Source organism: Lissotriton vulgaris, chromosome 9 (genome assembly GCF_964263255.1).
Source record: "Lissotriton vulgaris chromosome 9, aLisVul1.2, whole genome shotgun sequence".
NCBI lineage: Eukaryota > Metazoa > Chordata > Amphibia > Caudata > Salamandridae > Lissotriton > Lissotriton vulgaris.
Genome location: NC_141697.1, coordinates 454137010 through 454159174, shown reverse-complemented (window position 1 = coordinate 454159174; position 22165 = coordinate 454137010). Strand labels below are relative to the sequence as shown.

The following is a 22165-nucleotide window of genomic DNA, read 5'->3' as shown; positions in this document are numbered from 1 at the left end:
AGTAGAGCATGTGGGGCTGTCTGACTGAGAAATCAATGAAGTACAACAGGATTGAAAAGAATGTTGCATAACCCATACATGAATATATTCAATTTACTTCTCACAAATGCTTTGCCATCATAAGGGTTAGGTCAGAATGTTAATTTGAAATCTGATTAACATCGGATTTGAAAGGTCTGGAAGACCAGTTTTTAAAAAACAGCTAATGTTCAATATAGCGCTTCAAATCACACTTCTGCCCAGTCTAAGCACTGACAGTACATACAACTAAAATAGCATCCAAACTGGATCTGTTAACAATATTCTAAGCATTGGGGTATAAGCAAAATACTTCTGCATCAACACACTATGTAGTTTGCCAAAGATACCATTGCCTCTCTTCTTCTCCAAGCTCGCTTCAAACATGCTCTCTACAAAGCAAACAGTGAGCCCCCCAAATACAGGGTTAAGGCATATTCTACCTCATTCACCTCACAATAGAATGCAACCACTCTTGAAACGCAATACGTGCTTACCTGCAGTTCCTAGAGCAAGCTCTTGGAGGAGACCCCCTGGGCACCATCAGCTTGTCTGGGCTCCCTGTCAAATCATGACCTCACTGAAGAAACCTAAGCAGCAGGAACCCAGGGGTTCCAAGCTCCCAAATATGTCTTATCTCACACTAACATCTAGATAGCTGCACTTGGAGAAGGTGCTGTATAGCAACTCCGTCTCTATTACTCTTGGAACTAGCGAGGGCTACACTTATCCCACTTTAGTACATATATCTCTGCACTAGGAGTAGATGCTATAGAGTAGCTCGACCCCCTCAGCCTCTATCTTCCTGGGAGCTAGTGAGGGCTTCATTAACCTCACACTAATGCTTAGATATGTGCATTGAGAGTGGGTGCTACAGAGCAGCTTGGCTTCTATCACGCTGGGATCTAGCAAGAGCATTATTAATTTCACACAAGTGTATAGATATCTTCATTGCAATCAGGTGTTATAAACTAGCCCAATCTAGATCCTCCAGCTAGCTGGTGGGGCGCCACTGATCTCACACTAGCGCCTAGACATCTGTTGGATTGAAATAACTTTTGTATAATTCTTGGGTATGATAGTCGATAATGTTTGTTATTGGCTACTGCTCAATGCCAGCTTCTCTTACTGAGACAAGAATCGATGAATGTATGGACACACCACTCTTATCATTCAGAGCCAGCCCTCGAGTGACCCCCAAATTCATCATCAAGAATCTTTATTTGTGCAGAGTCCTATGTAAACATTTGTGCAGTGTGCTATATACACATTGTCTTCACATTCGGCCAATCAGCAAACAGTACCCCTGGAACTGGCACATAACTGCTCCATTGTATCATCCCAAAGAGGCAAATTCGAAGTCCACTTAAAATTCCCCCATACAAAGTCCAGTTTGATTTGTAAATTAAAGCATGAGTCATAAAATGGCTTTCAAAAGTTCTGTGTCGTAGCAGTTGTGGTCTCACCTGTTTGTGCTAAGAAGACCGTGCCGCCCCAGTGACTATCAGGCTGAGCGGCTTGTGGCCGGGCAGAGAGTCATAGGAAGGTGTTGATAACTGCAGGCTGAATTAATTCCTGGCCCGCTAGGACTGGCCTTTGATGGTGATGAAACCGTTTTCAGTGATGCAAATATGCACATGGTTGCCAGTTGCCTCTTTGCTTTAGTTGCTGGGCTCCATGCTACCTCTCTCCATATCTTCATCAAGATGTTGGTGGTTGACAGTGTACACGCGGACCAGATGGGGAACCACATGTATGGCTTGTGAAAAGAGGGCAGAGTGACAGACAACAAGTAGTTGTCAGTCAAAAACAAACGGGGAAATTAGTGTTGTAGAACTGTGGGATCTGGTGATACAAAGCAACAACTTAGCAGGGTTCAGGTAGACATGCACCTTTGTAACCAGTAGCCTTGCCTTGGGATCGGTACATTTCTGCCTAGAGGAGCAGTGATAGACACTACCACAAAGCCTATCTCCTGGTGCGTGGTTATCGGCAGGGCTGGATCTCCATGATCACACACAGATTCTTAACCAATGAAATGGTGGGTACAGAGACTAACTGTATGTCATATAACACAAAGGTACCAGAGGGTCTGTAGACAGTGTAAGTTAATGGTGCAAATCACCACCTAGCACAAAAACTCCCTGACTAAAAAATTAAAATGGTGAACTAAGACACCTAAGCAGGTGGTCAAAGATACCCATCAGTCACCACTCGGAACTACCCTTCATCATTTGGGATTCCTTTGAGACCATACGCCCAAATATACTGTTCTCAGGAAAGAGGTGACCAAGCTGGTAAATGGTATGTCATGTCATTGACACTGGGGTGTGGACTGGATTCGGCTTTGGACCGGGTATGGGCCACCGCAGAGGTGTAGGCTCACGTTTTTTGGGGGATTTGAACAGACTCACCCACCAAATGATAGCTCCCACGGTTTGCACCGTGCACGAGTAGGTTTCAAAAAGGGGGAGGCGAGAGGACACTATTTACCACTCAAGATGGTGGAAGGTCCAGTAACAGCTTAGTGTCCGTACAGAGTACTAGAGAGTCAAACCAAAAAAAGGGGGGTTGCTGTACTGTTCCTAGAGGAAGAAGAGGTAGGGAAATTCTTGCTGGCGTGACCAAGGGGGGGGAGGGATATTACTGATACCCTGGGGCATCCATTATGTTGGATATATTTGCCTCACACACCCCGAGGAGTGTCATGCTTCATCATCGGCGGTTGCTCCTTGTCGGGGAGGCGGTGCAATCCCCGACGGGCACACCTCAGAGAGGGGCTCTTTGGCGGAGATCTTTTTTCCAACTGCCTATAGGTGAAGTGGGGGTATGTGGGCAGGCTACTTGAGCTCGGCGGGGATGGGTAGGTCACTCCATCCGGACACAGCAGACTTCAGCCAGACATTGGGCTCAGCGCTGTAGTTCAGCCCTGCCGAACACTCATGTGGCCTCTAGGATTTGATCATTAGACATAGGCATAGGAGGATCCACTAAGGTAACATTACAACACATATGACACGAGCATGTTGTTGTCTTCACTTTGGTCCTGAAGAATCGCGGTTAATATACCATTAGCGAGAAACATGTTGACCACATGCACCACTAGTATCTTCTAGGGTCACACAACATAATAGGTTGACACCTAGGGAACTAGCTTCACCTTTTAACCGTAGCTAGGGGACCCCCAGAATAAAGTCCATTCCGGTACCCCTTGTTACATTTTAGCCACCTTACCATAGGTATACACCTCCCTGCCCACATACCCCCACTTCACCTATAGGTAGTTGGAAAAAAGATCTCCGCCAAAGAGCCCCTCTCTGAGGTGTGCCCGTCGGGGATTGCACCGCCTCCCCGACGAGGAGCAACCGCCGATGATGAAGCATGACACTCCTCGGGGTGTGTGAGGCAAATATATCCAACATAATGGATGCCCCAGGGTATCAGTAATATCCCTCCCCCCCTTGGTCACGCCAGCAAGAATTTCCCTACCTCTTCTTCCTCTAGGAACAGTACAGCAACCCCCCTTTTTTTGGTATGTCATTGACACTGCCAACATCAAATTACTGTATTGTGGGCGATTCCAAATTGTTAATGTCACTACCAATAAGCAGTGTTTATAGGAAGTTGGCCTGAAACATTTCTCTATTATATTTTCTTTAATTGCATTTGCTCCAGCACAAAACAAAAGATATTTTTACGCCAGACTTAAAAACAGCCCTTAGTTAGCCGACATTTACGCTAATATTACTTTATGGACATGAAAATCTGGAAGCAAAGGGCTGATGAGGTCAATATCCTCACAGTAGAATTTACAATGAAGGTGACTAGGGAGGGGGCTCTTATTAATTGGCTTATTGCACACTTTCAAAATAGTTAGTTTTAATACATTGTTAGTGCTTAAAGGGTAACTTTAAGAAGAAACTTTTGAAAAGAGACGCTGCAGGAAGAGTAAAAAATAGGCAGACCTTCCCTAGAAAAGAAAGGAAGAACAAGTTACTTACCTTCGGTAACAATATATCAGTAAGAAACAGTAGTTAGTATTAGATTCCTTACCTTAGAATATCCCCAGGCGTCAGACTGGATCCGGAAACTTTTGCGTAGCAATACCCCTGCCCGTCGGTAGGCGTCGTCCGCAACTCCGCGGCAGTCGTCTGTGTCGTTAGCGCCGGAATGACGTTGGGAGTACTTAGTCGCCGCCCTCGCGTGCTGACGTCAGTTCTTATACACAGCTTTTCCGCGCCAGATACGCAGAGACATGATAAAAACAAACACTGTTGCCATTGAAACTAGGGCCCTGAAAAGGGGAGGACCTTAACCCTAGATATCGGTTCGCAGAACGGGGAGGATGGGTGGGGCGGTAAGGAATCTAATACTAACTACCGTTTCTTATAGATATATCATTACTGAAGGTAAGTAACTTGCTCATCTGAAAGAAACAGGTTAGTATTAGATTCCTTACCTTAGAATAGATACCCCAGCAATACCAACCCCGGTGGTGGGTCTGCGAACCAATAATCACACCAGAAAGTCCTGGAGGACGGAACGGCCAAAAAAGCCATCCTTCCGGACTTGGCTGTCCAGGCAGTATTGTCTTGCGAACGTGTGCAGCGAGGCCCACGTAGCTGCCCGACATATGTCCTGCAAGGGGACTCCCCGGCCCAGAGCAGTAGTAGCCGCCGTGGGACGAGTGGAATGGGAACTCAGCCCAACAGGAGGCTTCTTAGCCAAGGAGTAGCACACCTTGATGCACAAAACGACCCACCAAGAGATGGTCCGTTTCTGCACCACCCTGCCCTTCTTAGCTCCCACGTAACCAACAAAGAGTTGGTCATCCACCCGGAACTGGCATGTGCGATCCAGATATGAGCGCACGTTTTGGGTGCCCGACGGTGGAGCCGCTCTTCCTCTTTTGAGGGATGCGGAGGCGGAAAGAAGGTGGACAAGGTGGTGGACTGCCGGATGTGGAAGGCTGCGACTACCTTGGGCAGGAAAGAGGGTCTTGTCCTTAACACAACCTTGTCCGAATGGACTGAAAGGAAAGGAGGTTTGGAAGAAAGAGCCTGGAGCTCACTTCACCCTTCTGGCAGAGGTGATGGCAACCAGGAAAGCAGTCTTAAGTGTAAGAAGACGGAGAGGACAGTTGTGAAGTGGCTCGAAAGGAGCGCACATCAGTTAAGTTAGTACAAGGTCCAGGTTCCACTGAGGTATCACGAAAGGAACAGGAGGGAACTTGTGTGGGATGCCCTTCAAGAACCTATTTACAATGGGGGATTTGAACAAAGAAGGCTGATCAGGTAGCCTTAAGAAGGCGGAAAGGGCAGAAAGATGGCCCTTGATAGTGCCCAGAGCAGAGCCCTGCTGGGCAAGAGAGAAGGAAGAGGAGAACCTCAGAAAGGGGGGCAATGAGAGGGTCCACAGCCTTTGCACCATGCCACAAATCTGTTCCACCTGCAGGCGTATACAGACTTTGTGGAGGGACGCCTGGCTGCCAGAATTAGAGTACAGACTTCAGGAGGCAAGTCAAATGGCCTCAACTGTCGCCGCTCAATCTCCAAGCATGGAGGTGGAGACTGGACAGGTTTGGGTAAAGGACGGTCCCCTGCTGCTGCGACAGAAGGTCCTCCTGAAGAGGCAGACAAATCGGAGGATCGACTGACATACTAAGTAGCTCGGGATACCAGTACCTTCGTGCCCAGTCCGGAGCCACAAGGATGACCTGGGCCCGTTCGTGCTTGATTTTCTTCTGCACTCTGGGCAGAAGTGGTATAGGCGGAAAGGCGTATAACAGACAGCAGTTCCACTCGCGACGAAAAGAGTCCCTGAGCGAGTGCCGCCTTGGGAATTCCAACGCGCAGAAATGACGACAATGCGCGTTCTCGTCGGTGGTGAAGAGATCTAACCAAGGCTCTCCCCAATGCAGAAAGAGGCCTTGCGCCACGTCGGAGTTCAGACGCCATTCGTGATCCATTTTATGGCAACAGTCCCTAGAATTAAAAGGACAAGATCAGGCGGGAGGATGTTCACCTTCAACGCCTCTAGGATCTGGAACTCCCTGCCCTTTCATTTGAGATCCAACCCTGACCTCGCCTCCTTCCGCAAACAATTAAAAATACATCTGTTCAAATCTCCTTAACAATTCAGCTCCACCCCCCTCCTCCCAGTTCTGCTAACCTCATTCATACTTCCATCTGGTTCCCTCTAGCGCTTGGACGCCTCAGGGCAGCAATTCGCGCTCTAAAAATCCATTTTCATTCATTCATTTTCATTCATCCATCATGCACCTTTGGCTGAGTTCGTCCGCCCTGGCGTTCAGAGAACCTGCCAGGTGTTGAACCACCAGGGTCACACCTTGATGTTCCAGCCACTGCCAGAGGCGCAGAGCCTCCTGGCAGAGGGTCCACGACCCCACCCAGCCCTGTTTTTTGCAGTCCCACATGGCGGTGGTGTTGTCCATGAACACCTGCACTACACTCTCCCGGACAGAGGGGAGGAATGCCTTCAGTGCTAGACGGATCGCCCGCAGCTCCAAAAGGTTGATATGGAGCCGGGACTCAGCCGGAGACCAGATGCCTCTGATCTCCGCCTCTCCCATGTGGTCTCCCCAGCCCTGGAGGGATGCTTCCGTCACAACTACGGCATTGGTTGGGGAAGGGAGAGGGATCTGCTGCTGACCCAATCGTGGTCCATGAGCCACCACTGCAGCTGTCTCGCAGTGCCCTCCGAGATCAGGACATGGTCGGACAGGTTGCCCTGATGCTGGGCCCACTGAAACTTCAGGTCCCACTCCAGAGCCTGCATCCGGCACCGGGCATCACGCACCAGAAGGATGCAGGAGGCCATCAGCCCCAGAAGCCGCAGCGTCAACCTGACCGAGACCCGGGATAAAGGCTGAAAGATTTGAATCAGAGCCTGTATATCCCTAAACCCGCTGCTCGGGAGGATAAACCCGAAACTGCGCCGAGTCGAGAACCGCTCCGATAAAGAGGAGCTTCTGAGAGGGGCACAGGTGTGACTTCGGCAAATTGATCAGCTAAGACCTGAGCCAATGTCAGCATTTTGAACTTCTCCTTCCGGAGGAAGCCGTTGACGTTCCGTAGGTCCAAGATCGGGCGCAGGCCCCCTTTGCCCTTCTTGGGTACCAGAAAGTAGTGGGAGTAACAACCACACCCTACTTCCGGCCCAGGAACGCGCTCGATGGCCCCATTGGCCAAGAGGGCCATAACTTTCTCTTGCAGAAGTTGCAAATGATCCTGACACACAGTGGTATCGTGGTGGCATGGCTCGAGGGGTCGCCTCGAAGGGGATGGAGTAGCCCCTTCGGACGATTTGCAGCACCCACCTGTCCTAAGTGACCGTGCGCCAGTGGAAGTGGTGAAGGCGAACTCTGCCCCCCACTGACATCACATGGGCCTGAAGAACGGACTAAGAGGGCTTGGAGGCAGATGCTGCAGGGGAAGCAGTGGCGGCTGGTGACATTTGATAGTGGTGGGCGTAAAAGTTGGGGGATGAGTGTTGCATTGTGAGGGAGCCAGACTGACTTAAGGCGGGTTTGGGGTGGGGTTGAAGGACTTCCCTGTGAGAAAATGTTGAAAAAAGGAGTGGTAAATGGAGTATTTTAAAGCATATTTGAGCAAGCAAGAAAATCTATTGTGAACATGAAGTCTTGAAATATTAAAATAAGAAAAGAATTGCGAAGAACAAAATGTTATAAAAGTCTACAGAGTCGACTTTATCACCTTTAAACCTGCAGGCACGTAACCTCGCCTTTAATGCGAAAACCAGTGTCTGCATATGTTTTTTTTAAACTGCATTATACACTTTCAGCACTGTAGCCAGCTCCTCCGTTTTATTATTATTATCTTATTTTAAGAAAAAATGATCTAACTGTCAGGCGAAGTCAAGTAATAATATTTTGGGGAAAATCCAGTAAATCAACCAAAGAAAGAGAAATTAATGTATTGCACAAAGGTTCCGTAGTTAATATGGTATGCAGTCAAGCCACTCCATTAAGATAAAAAAAGATGACCATTTCGTATACATTGTTCAAACTAGGTTCATAAAAGACAATACAAAGAAGCACATCTCATTTATTAACGCGCACACGTATTTACCTAAATAAATCATGATGGTTTCTCATTGTGGGCAATGAAATGCCGGTTCTAAAATTCTATAATTACCGGCGAGCAGCAGTCATGAATCATTTGGGGAGATAAGTGTGCATCTGATACAAGTGGAAGCTGCAAACGTAGACAGAGAGCAACAGAGGTGTGCCCACTAGTGCTACCGACATCCGACCTCGAGATTAACAAAACCGACTCCATCCAAAAGAGAAAACAACATTTAACTGGCACATTGTAATATCACACGTCTTCCTGGTTTTCACACTAAGCATGCAGGCTGGATTTATTTTTTAATCTATGTACAACTAAGTGACAAATCAACAGTCACGGCCAACATGACGGGTAGGGTGGAAATGGGGTCATCGTGGGGGCATGGAGGGGAGGCGGGAGGGGTTTAATTAAAGAAAATAAAACTTACCGTCTCGCCGTCTCGGCCTGCATTACGGGGCAAAGAAATACGCTCAAATATTCGAGGACGGATTATTTATTTTTCAAGTTTGAATATCTGAGGAGTGAGAGTCTGTTCGTATACATTTCTGGTAGTACCAGCAGTGCACCAGGCGGTCCATCCGTAGTAGGCACAAACTGCTGCAAGTAAGTCACGACGACGCACGAGCTGATGATCTACTTTCACTATCACTACTTCACTAGTTTGTTGTTGTTGTGTGGCAGCACTTGTGCGCCACGCGTGGTGACATCACTGCAGTTTACTGAGTTTAGGGAAGTGGCCAATCACAAACGTCATGGCTGATTATAGCCATATGTGATTGGCCATACTGTGCGGCCCTCAGCCAACACCCACGCACGGTCCCATCCTGCTGCAGCAGCAGCCAATCCTGGCGCAGCGTTACCAGCACCACTGCGCCAGGATTGGCCTACGAGCAGGAGACTATCTGCCCTAAATGAGCCCAGGGCCCCGGGTCCTGCTATGTGTGTGTGTGCTAGAGAGAGGGGAGGGGGAGGGACGGGCTACACTGTGCGCATGCGCGGGGAAGTAAAAATATTGAAGACTCCGGCTTTTAGCTTGCGCAGTCACTGCCTGCTGCTTGTCTGTGCGCTGCCTGCCTGTCACTCTTTCTGCTGCAGCCCCGCCCCCCACGGCCCACTACCTTATGGATGCCCGATTCAGTCGGGCTGGTCCCGGAACTGTCGCGCGCAGTGCTCGGGTGCCTGAGCCAGTGCGCATTTATTTAAAATAAGTTAATGACTATGGCAGTGCGGGTGCGGTCGTCCATGGCATGGGATAGTGGGGCAACGCCCCAACGCCCCCAATGGACGCACCGCCACTGAGGGGAAGCTGTGGACTGGCCTCGCCGTTGTCCCCGACCGCCTCCACTGCAGTTTCCACGGCCGCCACCGCGCTGCGTGTTAGCCTGCGGTGCGTGGCTGGCAGCACGCGTGGGAGCGCCCCTTCCTTGACCAGCGAAAGGCAACCGTTTGCTGGCATGGGGTCGAGAGGCCCAACGACTTGGCCGTAGCCCTGGAGTCCTTAAAACGCTCAAGCGCATGGTCTGCCTGGTCGCCAAAGAGGCGATGGCCATCAAACGGCATGTCCAGAAGTGTAGCTTGGACATCAGCCGAGAAGTTGGCGGACCTCAACCAGGCGTGGCATCGAACCGCCACCGTCGTTGCCATCGCTTTGCCCAGTGAGTCCGTGGTATCCAGCCCACACCGGATGGAGTACTGTGCCGCATCTCGACCCTCCGCAAGGGCTTGGGTGAGTTTTGCCCGAACCTCCACCGGACAATCTGGCAGCACGTCCGCGACCGTGTCCCACAGAGTGTGGGTGTAGCAGCCCAAGAGGCATGCGGTGGTGACTGACCGCAGCCCCAAACTCAGGAAAGAAAACACTTGGATTCCCGATCGGGAGGGCCCGTATTGGAATGCCGTCTGGGAATTAGAGGCCTGGATAACCAGACTCTCGGGGTGGGGTGGGTGGACAGGAGTCAAGGGTCACCCGGAGCCGGGCGGTAGCGTCTGGCCACGTTCCTCACAGGCTGACCTGTAGCGGGCCTGGACCAAGAGCCCAAAAGAATGTCAGATAAGGCCTTAATAAAACGGCAGCAAAGGCTCAGCCGAGCTTGCCTGCGGTTTAAGGACCTCAGTGAGGAGGTTAGTCCTCACAGCCGCGACGGGGACCTGTAGGCCCAATGCCTTGGCTGCCCACGTCATTCTACACTGTAAGTAGCTCCCTCCTCCGAAGCCACGGTAGGAGGAGAGACAAAACCAGTGTCTGGAGAGGTGTCCAGGCCACTGGCATCCCCTAGCTCACCTGTCCAGTCCTGTTGGGACTGACACTCACGTGTCAGAGGGTCCTCAGACTCCTCCTCATCACCCATCACCTGGTCTTCAGGTTCAAAGGATGGGGTCGTTTTATATAAATAAAAATCTCCAAACGACGTCGAGAGCAGCGCCGGAACCGAGGGCAGGATAGAGGACGACGCCACCCGGTGGCGGCGCCGTAGGTGACACCCTAGGGGTCGGAGCCGGTGAGGTCAACTGGCGACGACCCAGATCCGGAACCGGATCCAGCGGGGGCCTGCGGCGCCGGGACCAAAGCACCCGACGGCATCGGGGACGAAGCACCCGACCCGCTAGGCCCCCCAGCCGGGGCCGCTGGGCCCGAAGGCGCCACGGAACCAGACTGAGGAGAGAGCGACCTCATGGCCATGAGGTAACGCTCGATCTCCTTCAGCATCGCGCCATGCCCCGGGACCGGCACGTATGGGGCAGGACGCGTCACCTGCGACTCGGACGAAGCCGTGTGGGTGGTGTCACCCGAATCCCAGGCCGCGTCCCGCGAGCGTCTGTCGGAAGAGCGATCACGCCTTTCCGATCTCTCTGGCCTCTTACCTGAGGAAGAGCCCAAAGACCGATGTCGACTCCCGGAGCTACGAGGGCTCCGACCCCGCGACCGGTCCGTCGAACTCCTGTGGGACCGGGACCTTGATTAGCGCGGGCCGACTGCCGGAGCTTGAGTCGCTTGCGGGACCGCTCCCGCCTAGCCTTGGTCGTCAGGGCCCGGCAGTCGGGGCAGGCTCGGTCGTCATGGTCGAGGCCTAAGCATTGCAGACACCGGCGATGGGGGTCGGTAACCAACATCATTCGGCTACACTTGGAACAGGGTTTGAACCCGGGCATCCCTACCGGCACCGTCGGAGTCGTTAACGACTCAAAAAAAAGATCAAAAAGTTTAGTCAAAAATTGACTATGGTGTAGAGCTTCTCCGGATTTGTGCTAACTGGCGCAGAAAAAAAAGCACTGACGTCAGCGCGCGAGGGCAGCATCTAAGTACTCCGACAACGTCATTCCGGCCCTAACGACGCAGACTACGGATGCTGACGCCTACCGACGCGCAGGGGTATAGCTACGCAAAAGTTTCTGGATCCAGTCTGACGCCTGGGGATATTTTAAGGTAAGGAATCTAATACTAACCTGTTTCTTTCAGATTGTGATAATTATTAGAAATTGGAAAATAATATCAAGGGATCATGATTTAGTTTCCAAAAGGAATAAATATCCCAAAAACTCAGAAATACGCTAGGAACAATCATATCACTAAATCTGATGAAAAGGTGCATCAAGCATTATTATTTCGTTCTTTTTGTAATTCATCACCTCCCGACATGTGCCTATGGGTGCTAAATGTGCGGAATTTCTATGCTTCGTTTAAAATTTGAGTTGCTCCATGACACGTACCACGCAGTTCTATTTCAACACCAGTTCTCGAATGTTTGGAGAAATAAAATATTATTTTAAGGCGTCTTGCCCTAGTGTTGGCAAGCATGGCGAGTGAAAACACAGCCATGGCGCTGTGGATGTGTAAACCTCGTCTGAATGCTCAGTAGATGTGGTAGGGAGGTAGAAAGCTGTGCAGCTTCAATAGACAAAGCCGGGCAACCAGAACAAAAGTTCACTAGAATGAATTCCATTTATGTCATCCAAGAAGAAAAGATGCTCTTACCCAGCTGCTTTGGAAACTGACTCAAGGTCATTTGGAAGCTCCAGCAAGTCAGTGCGATTCTTTTCAACCTCCTGCAAAAAAAAAAAAAAAAAAGTTACAAATTCAATCCACTACACCATTTCCCATTTCTCTTCACTTCAGTATGAAGATTAAAGACACCAATTAATCCATGACCCATGTGCCACCACAATTTTGCCAATAATCTCTTCTTTGGTAGCACAAATATTAATACTTTTTTCTGGACTTTGCTCCTTGTGCATGCTTTGCGCCAGCCCCCCTTTCCTGAAATATTTTATAAAAATCTGTACAATCTGTAGACATTTCATTTTCTATGCTGTATCAACAGGAAACAAAATAAAGCCCACCTGATCTTGCTGACCCAAGTAATAGGCATCACAGAACAAGATGTTTGCTTGGGAATTCCAGTGAAGCATTGCCTTCAGAAAAGCACTGGAAATGCCTAAGTAACTAGGTCGCATGTTTGGGGAATTTACTAAAAACTAAGATTGGCCCTAAAGAGTGTGCTTGCTCAGTTCAGACAGATTCCAAAGACAATACAAACGGATATAGGACCACTCCAGTTTCTTGATAGAGCTCAACCTTCAATTAGAAAGAAGTTGTGAGTTTTTTGGGTAGTTTTGAAACTCATTTTCTTAAATGTCACAAACATGTGAATATGAGTTGTTCAACAAAATGTGCGTTTTTCTCGGTGTAGGTCGTCATCAATGTTATTCAATACACATGTATACCAACCTTTGAAAAGCAGAATATTTCGGTGCCCAATAGGTCCTCCCACCCACCAGTTCGTAGCCATTCCCTAATGACATTCCACAGGCTTTGAATATGCAAAGTTCCATGTGCGGTTCACACCTCCTTAATGGTAAATGTAAGGGTTATCATATAAAGCGATTATTATGCGAGTTCTTCATTGTCAGAGCTCATGTAATGCCGCTTGGGAAGCCATTTTTCCAGGAAATCATTGAGTCTTTCACAAGTGACATGACACAGTGTCTCGAATGTTGCCATGGCACAGCTTCATTGTAGCAGTTACCTTTTCATACCAGGTTCATGTTTTACTCGTTGCTGCCACTAATAATTAAAACACCAGTGCCCACTCCCAACCCTACAAGTCCTTCCATTATTTCTGGAAATAAGCCCAACAAAAACATGTCTGGCGATGCAGGAATACAAAGTCCCATAATATGTATTCTGGCTTAAAGAACCTCCTGTCTCATTGTTTATTTTATCCATAAAGTTTTGTATGGTGAGAACATGTCCAGAGTGGGTATCAGAGCGCTTTACATGAATGGGAGGTAAGAGATAGGTGTGAGATCACGAACCAGTCACATATACGAACGAGGTACTAACAGAGGATTGACAAATTAATAAACTTGACCTCCATAGGAAGTCCGCAATATAGTAGTCAAAATCAGCAACTAAATAACAGATACATAAAACCAATAAACAAAAATGGTGTGATCTTAGGTCAAAAACTTGTTCTTCAGAAATGTTTTCACTTCTTTTTTGAAGCGGGTGCAGATGAAATTAGGCGGAGATCCGGAGTCAGAGTTCACATTTTCGTGGTGATACACCAGAAGGCTTTGTAGTACGTTTTCGTTTGGGGGGGAAAACTGGTTTCGGTAGCAGAGAACTAGCACTTTGCGATGCTCTGCCCCCCCCCCCCCCCTCACCCCCAATACTTCTAGCTTTTGTGCCAAAAACCTGGGTATCACGCACACAATCTTTAGTTTTATACCGGTCTCATATCGGAGCTGGTTCAGGGATTTTAGATCTGGGGTGAGGTGATAATTTCTTTTTATTGCAGTCTGGCAGCAGTATTGAGGGAGGCCCTTAGAGGGGCCAGCTTGCATCTAGGCAAGCTGGAGACAGAGTGAGGCACTTCCCAAAATCCAGCCTGCGCAACACAAGAGCTTGGACCGCTAATTTAATCAAATATTTATAGGGCCACCCAGAGGTCTACTCCCCCTGCCCCAGAAGTGGTCTGTAGTACCCAGGAACATTTTTTTTCAATATAATTTACAAGGGGTTAGGTAATACCGTGTCGCTACTTTTGGAGGAGGGTACCCCATGTAATACAGATTTGTTGTGCCTCATTCAAGTCCCTCTACATTCTCTCCCCAATTCCGGTCTTAGTGCTCTATGTGTGATTTACACATTTCTATTTCAACGACCGAGTGGTGGGCAGGAATTGTTGCCTTTATCTTATTAGTTGGGTAAACAGCTCAATGTGTAGGTTGTTAATACAGCATGTTTGCAATTTAGATAATTTGTACGATATTTTTAAAGTGACCTAATTTGCCCATTTTCGAACTGGTACCCAATGGTCTGACCTTCCTCTTCTCCCTGCTTTTTGTAGGCACCTAAAATGGAAGGCTGGTGTACAGTCTAGAATAAAGTGTAAAGATGTGTGTGGTGAAAGATATGTTGCACGTTGCCTTTCCTGTACCATTAAGTCCTATACCATGAGAAGTGGTCTTGTGAATTTGGTTGTAGTATATCCTCAACAGTCCACTTAGTATGGACAGCAGTATAAAGTCCCTACCGCCCAGTCCAAATGGAGCAAGTGCTTATTGTCGTGTGTGCACGGAACCATATCCCTACAATAGTTAATTAAGCTGCTGTGTAATAATTAATTATGACGGGCATTTGTAACCCACCTTGACTCACTTTCAATTTTAATAGCTGTTCAATTAACCTTGGAAGTTTCCCTTGCCATATAAAATCTAGCATTTGCCTCCAAAGGGCTGCGGAAAAAACATTTTATGAAGAATTGGACCACCTGAAACAAGTACTGGGATAGATGTTATTTTTCAAAGCTGCAGTCTTCCTGGGCAAGGAGATGTGTATATACGGCAGTCCTCAGTTTCTCCTTCAAAAGCCTAGTACCTTAGCACTATAACATTCAGACAGTCTTCTTGTTTGCATTTCCAGGTAGTTTGCAAAATTCACAACTATTTTAAATGGGTACTTGATTTAAAGTACTCAGCTTTGGCCTTTTCCAGTTTATTGGCATAGCAAACACATTTTCTGAATTGATGTACTGACAGGACACATAAAAAAATCTTTCGAGAACTGGAGGGAGAGAGGATAAGAATCCAGGTGCATCAGTCACTGCCAGAATGAAATCTTGAGCAATGTCAGGGAATAGACCAAGTAGCATGGATTAGTGTTGGTGTCTCAGCAGGCACTTTAAAACCACCAGTGTTGAATTCATTTAAAGGATGGAAAAAAGTGGGGGGGTTCATAGAATGTCCACTCAGCCTGGTGTAAGGTTATGCACTTCTAGAGACCGCCCATGTGAGAGCATTCAACAACAAAGGCATGTTTCCTAGAAATCTTTGAACCCTCACGGTGTTTGGCAATTGCAGCTGCCATCTTGGATTATCAGGTGTAGCTTCTCATATGTGGGACAACACGAGCTGCGTGTTTCTTATCTTGATGAATAATCTGCTTCTAAAAGAAATTTATTTTTATCTCCTTTCTTAAGTGGGTCCACGTCTTTGGAGAATGTTATTTTAAAGTAGGAGTGTGTAGCTTATTAAGTATCAAATTCAGACTCTCTTTGCACTTTAATTTCAAGTCTGTTTCAGCTTTTTGGAAGACAATCGGGAAATGTGGAGCCATGTTCACAGATGAAAGGCCTCCCACACAAAAATAATCTTTTATGAGAAAGATGTGCCATTAAAAGTTTATTTATATAGAAGAGAGTGTTATGTTAAAGATATACAGGATTTCAGGGCTGAGGTTCATAAACTGCATAACAGCAGAAATCCCAAATCTCTCGTCTTTACAAGTAGAAAATATGTGGTGACAACATGATTGTGGCATTCTGAACCCGATATAGAAAAACAACCTTAATAAAACACAAAAACCTTAGTTATAGTATTGTTAGTGAGAAACTCAAACGCTTCCTGGTTTCTGCCACTGATGGGGACATTGGTCTAAGGTAGAATTTGGTCATTATACGTGAGGATTGGCCGACTTCAAATCACTATATTCGAAGCACTTACAATGTATACCGCCAAGTTTAGTGCGAAGTCTCATACATATGTTTGTATAAAAATTAACTGCTCTGCAAGTTCATACTTATTCTGAAAAATCACAAACAGAAGAAGAAAGCAAACCTCTAGGATGTGGTGCAGCAGAGTAACGCATGCTTTGCTTGCGCGGGTTTCAGTCAGCTTGAGCAAGGTGTTGATTTTAAAGCCATTTGCATCTCCTGTGTGGCTTCCCTACAATCGGGAAAATACAGGAAAAAAGAACAATGACAATCAGAAACGTCCAAATTAACCTGCGCTCTGTAGGCATCTGAATTCCAAAAATAGGTTTTAAATACACAATTCATTTAAATCTGGTGATGTAAAAAACTTACATAGTTAAGAAAATTTCCAACTTTAAGAATCAGTTGACAGAACACTGGAAGTCGGTGACTGGTAAGAATATCTGAAAGGACATTGAGCACATTGAAATGTAGAAAGGCGCCAACCATTCCAAATATATAAACATACATTGAAATGTAGAAAGGCGTCAACCATTCCAAATATATAAACATACATTGAAATGTAGAAAGGCTTCAACCATTCCAAATATATAAACATTCAATAAAGAAATAACCTAAACCTTTTAAGTTGTAATTACACTGATATTCAACTACAGTGTGTACAAACTTGGTCGAAAATAAAATAAAACTAGTTATTGCAATTAACGAAAACAGTAAATGAGATTAGTAACACTTTCTCGTTAGGAAAATCTTTTAACACTAAAGTCGTAAGGAATCCTACAAGTCCTGTTTGGGGACATTTTGGGGGGAAATATGTAATCAAAAATCAAAAAACTACCAGTTGTAATTGCCTCCGCATTTACTTTTGCTATCGGTGTAGTTATTTTTTGAAGCATTTCTTTGCCACTCGAAGGTTTATGAAACAATACAGGTTTTTCAATAATGAGCTCATTTGCATTTTTGGTGCATTTATTTTTGTACCAAAGTATACATCCTCCTATTAAATATATTCATCTTATTCTTCAAATCAAATGATAATGTAAGGATTTATATTTTTTGCTAGAAAATGTTATGAATTCGTCCAATATCAGAATTGTAGAAGCACATCTCTTTGGAAGTTTTTGCTTATATATGGAGGGTAAATACCCCCCAGAGAGCACCACAAGAGAGGCTTTACATACCAGAAAGTCAAAGCAAAACCATTTACTTGATTTGTAAAGTTAGAAATTATCACGAGTTTACAAAATTGCAGAAATTGGTTATCTGCTCTTGTGTAGCTTTTCAAAGGTGGCCTTAAACTAAAAATATTTAGCACCGAACCTCTTCATCCAGAAGTCTCTGACTGCAGGTCTTTTCAGAGCTATGCACTCAAGTTCTATAACATCCCCAAGTTGATCAGAACGTGTTACAATTTCGGAAAAATTTAAAGAAGCACCTCTTTAAGACCACTAAATCATGATGCAGTAAGAGTCCACAAAACAGCTACCTCTCAAATCACCTGAAATGTATTCTTATCATTCACCCTCTACAGCACTCAACTGCCAATGGCTACATTCAAGCTATTTAAATTCCACATACATACTTGTCAATAGGGAACCATGCCATGACTTTAAGCCACCATGGAATTTCTGGTAACAGCACTTCGCTCCGGGACTTGGAGGTGCACACTGAGCCTTCAATTCCAAGTAATGGTGGTCTCCCACAAGGTGAAGGAAGACTGCATCCTTAACACACCATCAATAGGTGGCATCAAGGCTTGCAAAATATAATATGTTCTTACTGGATTGGGAGCACTCTAATGGCAGAGGGCTATTTTTCCTACAGTGTCTTGCATCTTTGCACCATTACAGGCCTCAGTATATTTAGTACTGTTGGTTGAAAATTCAGAACCGATTAAAATTCATCCAAATGGCTTGGGACCGTTTGGGGGATGTGAGTTGGAGATGCAGTAGGGTTCCATTTACTATCTTCTCTATAAAGGATTCAACTGTCTCAAGCGACTGCACCTCATGTCAGTCCCACAGGGCTTCTCAGTGACTAAACCTAAGTTTGCTGAAGGAACAGTATCAGATGACTGACAAACTGTTCATCCCTATTAATGATAAATAAACACCCAAAAGTGGGAGGCGTGGCCGCAACCGTAGATGGCAGTCAAGCAGCAATAGAGCTCCTACAAACCCTGTATCATCCATAACAATCTGGCACAAAGTCCTCCTGAACAGAGCTAGGTCACACTGATTGTCTGCCAGATACAACTGAATGGTGAGGGTCCGAATCACTGTGGCAGGTACCAGACTAAAGCCTGCTGCATCGCCTGGCCTGGAAGAGGGTGACAAGATGAGAAGAGCCGATGTGCGGCATGTGAGACTTGGCAAAGCCTATCGCAATACCCATAGTAAGGTTGTTTGTGCAGTGGAGATGCGAAGCTGGTCGGCTGAGCCAGTGATGGGCACCAACAGAGAGGGTGATGACGCCTAAGGGGCTAAGGTTCTGGAGCAGAACATAGACGTGATCTACAGGGGGTTTCAATAGGACGTTGGCGCTTGAGATGGTTGCCTCTCCCACTTATGGGCAAAACTGTACTTTTTAAAATGATCACATTCTTTAACCTACTTAAGACTCCCCCTCCCCCCCCCCCCCCTGGTCGGTGCCTCAGACTTTCTTTAACAGGGTAGAGGCGAGAGTGCATTCTTTCCTGTGGAGCCTCTCATGCTGTACTCCGTACCCATGCAGAGATCAGTGTACAATGGTGGCAGTGCACTACCAGACCCCATGGTGCACTATTTGGGCTGCTCAGCTCCAAGCTATTAACAAATGGAGCCATGCAGTAAGACGACCCAGAATCACAGCTGGAGAGACACCTGATGGAAGGGAAGCACCACATTCACTAGATTTATAGAAGACCTTTTAGGCCCACTCTTGTGGGACCCAAGCGGCCTCTCTCGAGGCCTGGGATAAAGTGATGAACTATGTGGGTTGGAAAGGCAATTTGTCGAGAGACCTCCCCTCCTGTGGATGACCCGGCAGTTGCTCAAGCTGCATAAGTTGACCTGGATGAAGCCCTGGCATGTCATAGGAAGCTCAACCCCTAGAGACTCAGCAGGAAGGGAGGGTATGAAGTCCTTTCACGATCTACAGGATGAGTATGAGCAATGTGATTCTCAATTTTTTACAAATGCTCCATGCACATTCAACACGCCCTAGAAACGGAGGGCGTGGAGTGGTGAACATTGGAGGACAGCAGCCCAAAGGAGAACAGAATGCTCTTGGAATGGTTTGTCGCGTTCTAATCTAGGACCCCGATCAATACTGTGACCTTATGCCCCTATACGGCTATAATCCATTCATACCCCTATAATGGCATAAGCGATCAGAGCCATATTTCTGAAACTCGCCTCTGCAGCTCATTACTGTAGATGACACAGCAGAAGCCACTATCTTACATTCCTAGATTACACTCCGAGTTCTTCAACAAGATAAAACTCAGCAACCTGGGAAAGCCCTGCTAGCTATGTTTTGATTAGTAATAGAACTCTAATGAGCACTGAAAGGACGATCACTTCCTAGTGACATCTTTATTGACGTCTTATGTCCAAAAACTTACGTCAAACAAGGCACCTTTCGGGTATAAATATTACCAACGTTGCCTTAAGCAAATGCGATGACGATAACGATGGTGTGGTGAATACAGGAGCAGAACAGCTGTCCCTTGCAGAGCCCGGCAGATGCAAGCAGCCCACGGACGCTGCCCCTCTTCCTCCTTGACGCGCTGAGAGAGACGCTGTCTTTTCTATTGCCGAGAAAATCCAGCTCCGGCGTTTCCAGCCTACTCTTGCGAGTGACTGGGATATCGAGTCCTGAGAGGAGATACAAGACCTCCAACATTCTATTCCAGAGGTATGGTGTTGACTAAACCCTTAGAGAGAATTCTTGAAGCAAACCTTGGCAAAACCAACTTAACTTAAACTGCTACTCACTTACTCCCTCCCAAGTATTAGGCTTAGGTCAGGTACACTGGGGTAGGCGTAGTTAAAAGCACCAGTTGAGTCTGTTAGCTAAATGTATATATGAATGTATATATTTTATTCATTTTAACCATTGTATGGCTAAGAAACCATATCAATGCTTTTACAGTATTATTTCGCAATCCTCATTTTACTGTACGCACTTTTTATAATAACAAGTCTTGCAATTGTGGCAATTCATTTCTCTTGCATGAGAAGAAAGACTGTTCAATAAATAATACCTTTCATTGAAAACGCCCGTCTCTCTATTCTCTGCAACTTGGTGAAATTAATCTGCACAACTGACTGAGTAAAATAACTGTCTATTGTTTCACACAACTCCAGAGATCGACTCTTATTCTAAGGAGCAAAGTGGTCATGTTTATGCGGTTGTTGGAAAACTGAATCCCTTCTTGTCTGAGCCAGGGGAGCTGATCACTTCCTATTCAGTCAAGAAAGTTTCCAGTGACCTCTGAGCTAGTTTGTAACAAACCCAATTAAGTTTAGCATAGTCAGTAGAGACCTGGAAGACCGCACTTCTACGTCTATACTGCTGTTTGTTATTCCAATGCGCAGGGCCATAGGGAAAATAGGAACTACACTACATGGCGCCCAACGTTTGGTAAGGCGATAAAACTAATGAAAGGCGTTCGAGTAACTCAGTCGTGCATTTTTCACACAGACCCTTTCTCCCGTCAATACTCCAATAGACGTCTGGAGTGGGTGAAAGGTTAAAATCCGCCCGAACTTAGTAGGAAGAGATTCCTATGTAAAGCTCTGGTTTATTCAACGTTGAAGGATACAGTGTTCCAAAATATTGTGCACCTAATCTTTGTCTCCTTGGAGACCTGCTCTGCAAAAAACCTGCATTTCATACAATGTCAGACTTAGAGAACGGAAGCGTTGATGCCCCAGTAAATGCGACTCAGCAGGCTTCTGATGAAACAGGGATTTACCCACCGGATGCGAAAATCATCCCGGTCAACATAAGAAAAACTGTAACGTTAAAACTTATAGAAAATGGACTGGCCACACAAGGTGGCACAGTCGTCTTCGTGATAGAGGCACACGAATATCGGCAGACAGAGGTATTCTATTAATGGATAAAATTTCCAGCAGCAAACGCTGCAACACACGAGTTCCATTATTCCAAATTAGGGGATCCACCGGAAGAGTACGCTCCTTTCGAGGAGATTGAAATCCCATTAAAATACCAAGAGCACCTGCTCTGGTTTAAAGGCGCCCTAAAACCTAATGATCATATTACCAGGCTCGGTCCACTAGGTAGACCAGGAGCAACGTGGCCGGTTCTAGCCAGCTACACACCACATCCGGACATTGCAAAAATGTCAAAAGAAGAGCTGTTAGTACAGCTAGCTAAAAACATTAATTAAAATACATAGACAATTAGTCCAATATGTAATGCGGATCGCAACAGTCCAAACAGCTGTTAATGTTCCACAGCTGACCCCTCATCAGGGGAACACCAATAAAATTACACCACAGAACATACAATCATGTCTTGGTAAAACACCCATAAAACGGGAACAAATTCCTTTCTGGTTAGCGCAGAAAATTACTCAAATAGAGGCAGTATTTCCGAATACTACCCCTATTGAGAAACACAGAATCCTGACCATCTGCCTTCCAATGGGGGTCGCACCACACGTGGAGGACTGTGACACTTGGGGTACAGTCTTTGCTTCCATTTACACAAAAACACATGGTGTTCCATCCATGGCGGTAATACCAGATGTGCTAAAACAGATTCAGAATGAATACGGTCCAGAACCTGCTTTAACTCTTGGTATGAAATTACTGAAAGACTTCAAGCAGGTTTCGGCTATATTACTAGCCAATATAAAAGGAGAAGCAGCATCTGTGGCGATCCGCCAGAAGTTGAAGGAAACCGATATAACAGATCAACCAATTGAGCTTGCCAGAATTATAGAAAAATGTAATGAAAATTTAGGTAGAGACAGCTTGGGTAGAAAACCAGTGAAACCCCAACTACTCAAAAATCCTGAAAAATTATTTA

General features: G+C 46.4%; 1 protein-coding gene across 1 annotated transcript in view; it reads right to left on the bottom strand.

Moving 5' to 3' along the window:
* Positions 1–22165, bottom strand: part of LOC147690261 (inverted formin-2-like) — a 429441-nt gene that overhangs the window by 82274 nt on the left and 325002 nt on the right. Inside the window, exons 14-16 of the mRNA XM_086936660.1 lie at positions 16496–16566; positions 16248–16355; positions 12103–12173 (exon numbers count right to left, since the gene is read on the bottom strand). Of these exons, the coding sequence (XP_086792786.1) occupies positions 12103–12173; positions 16248–16355; positions 16496–16566 (250 nt within the window). The remainder of the gene's footprint in view (positions 1–12102; positions 12174–16247; positions 16356–16495; positions 16567–22165) is intronic.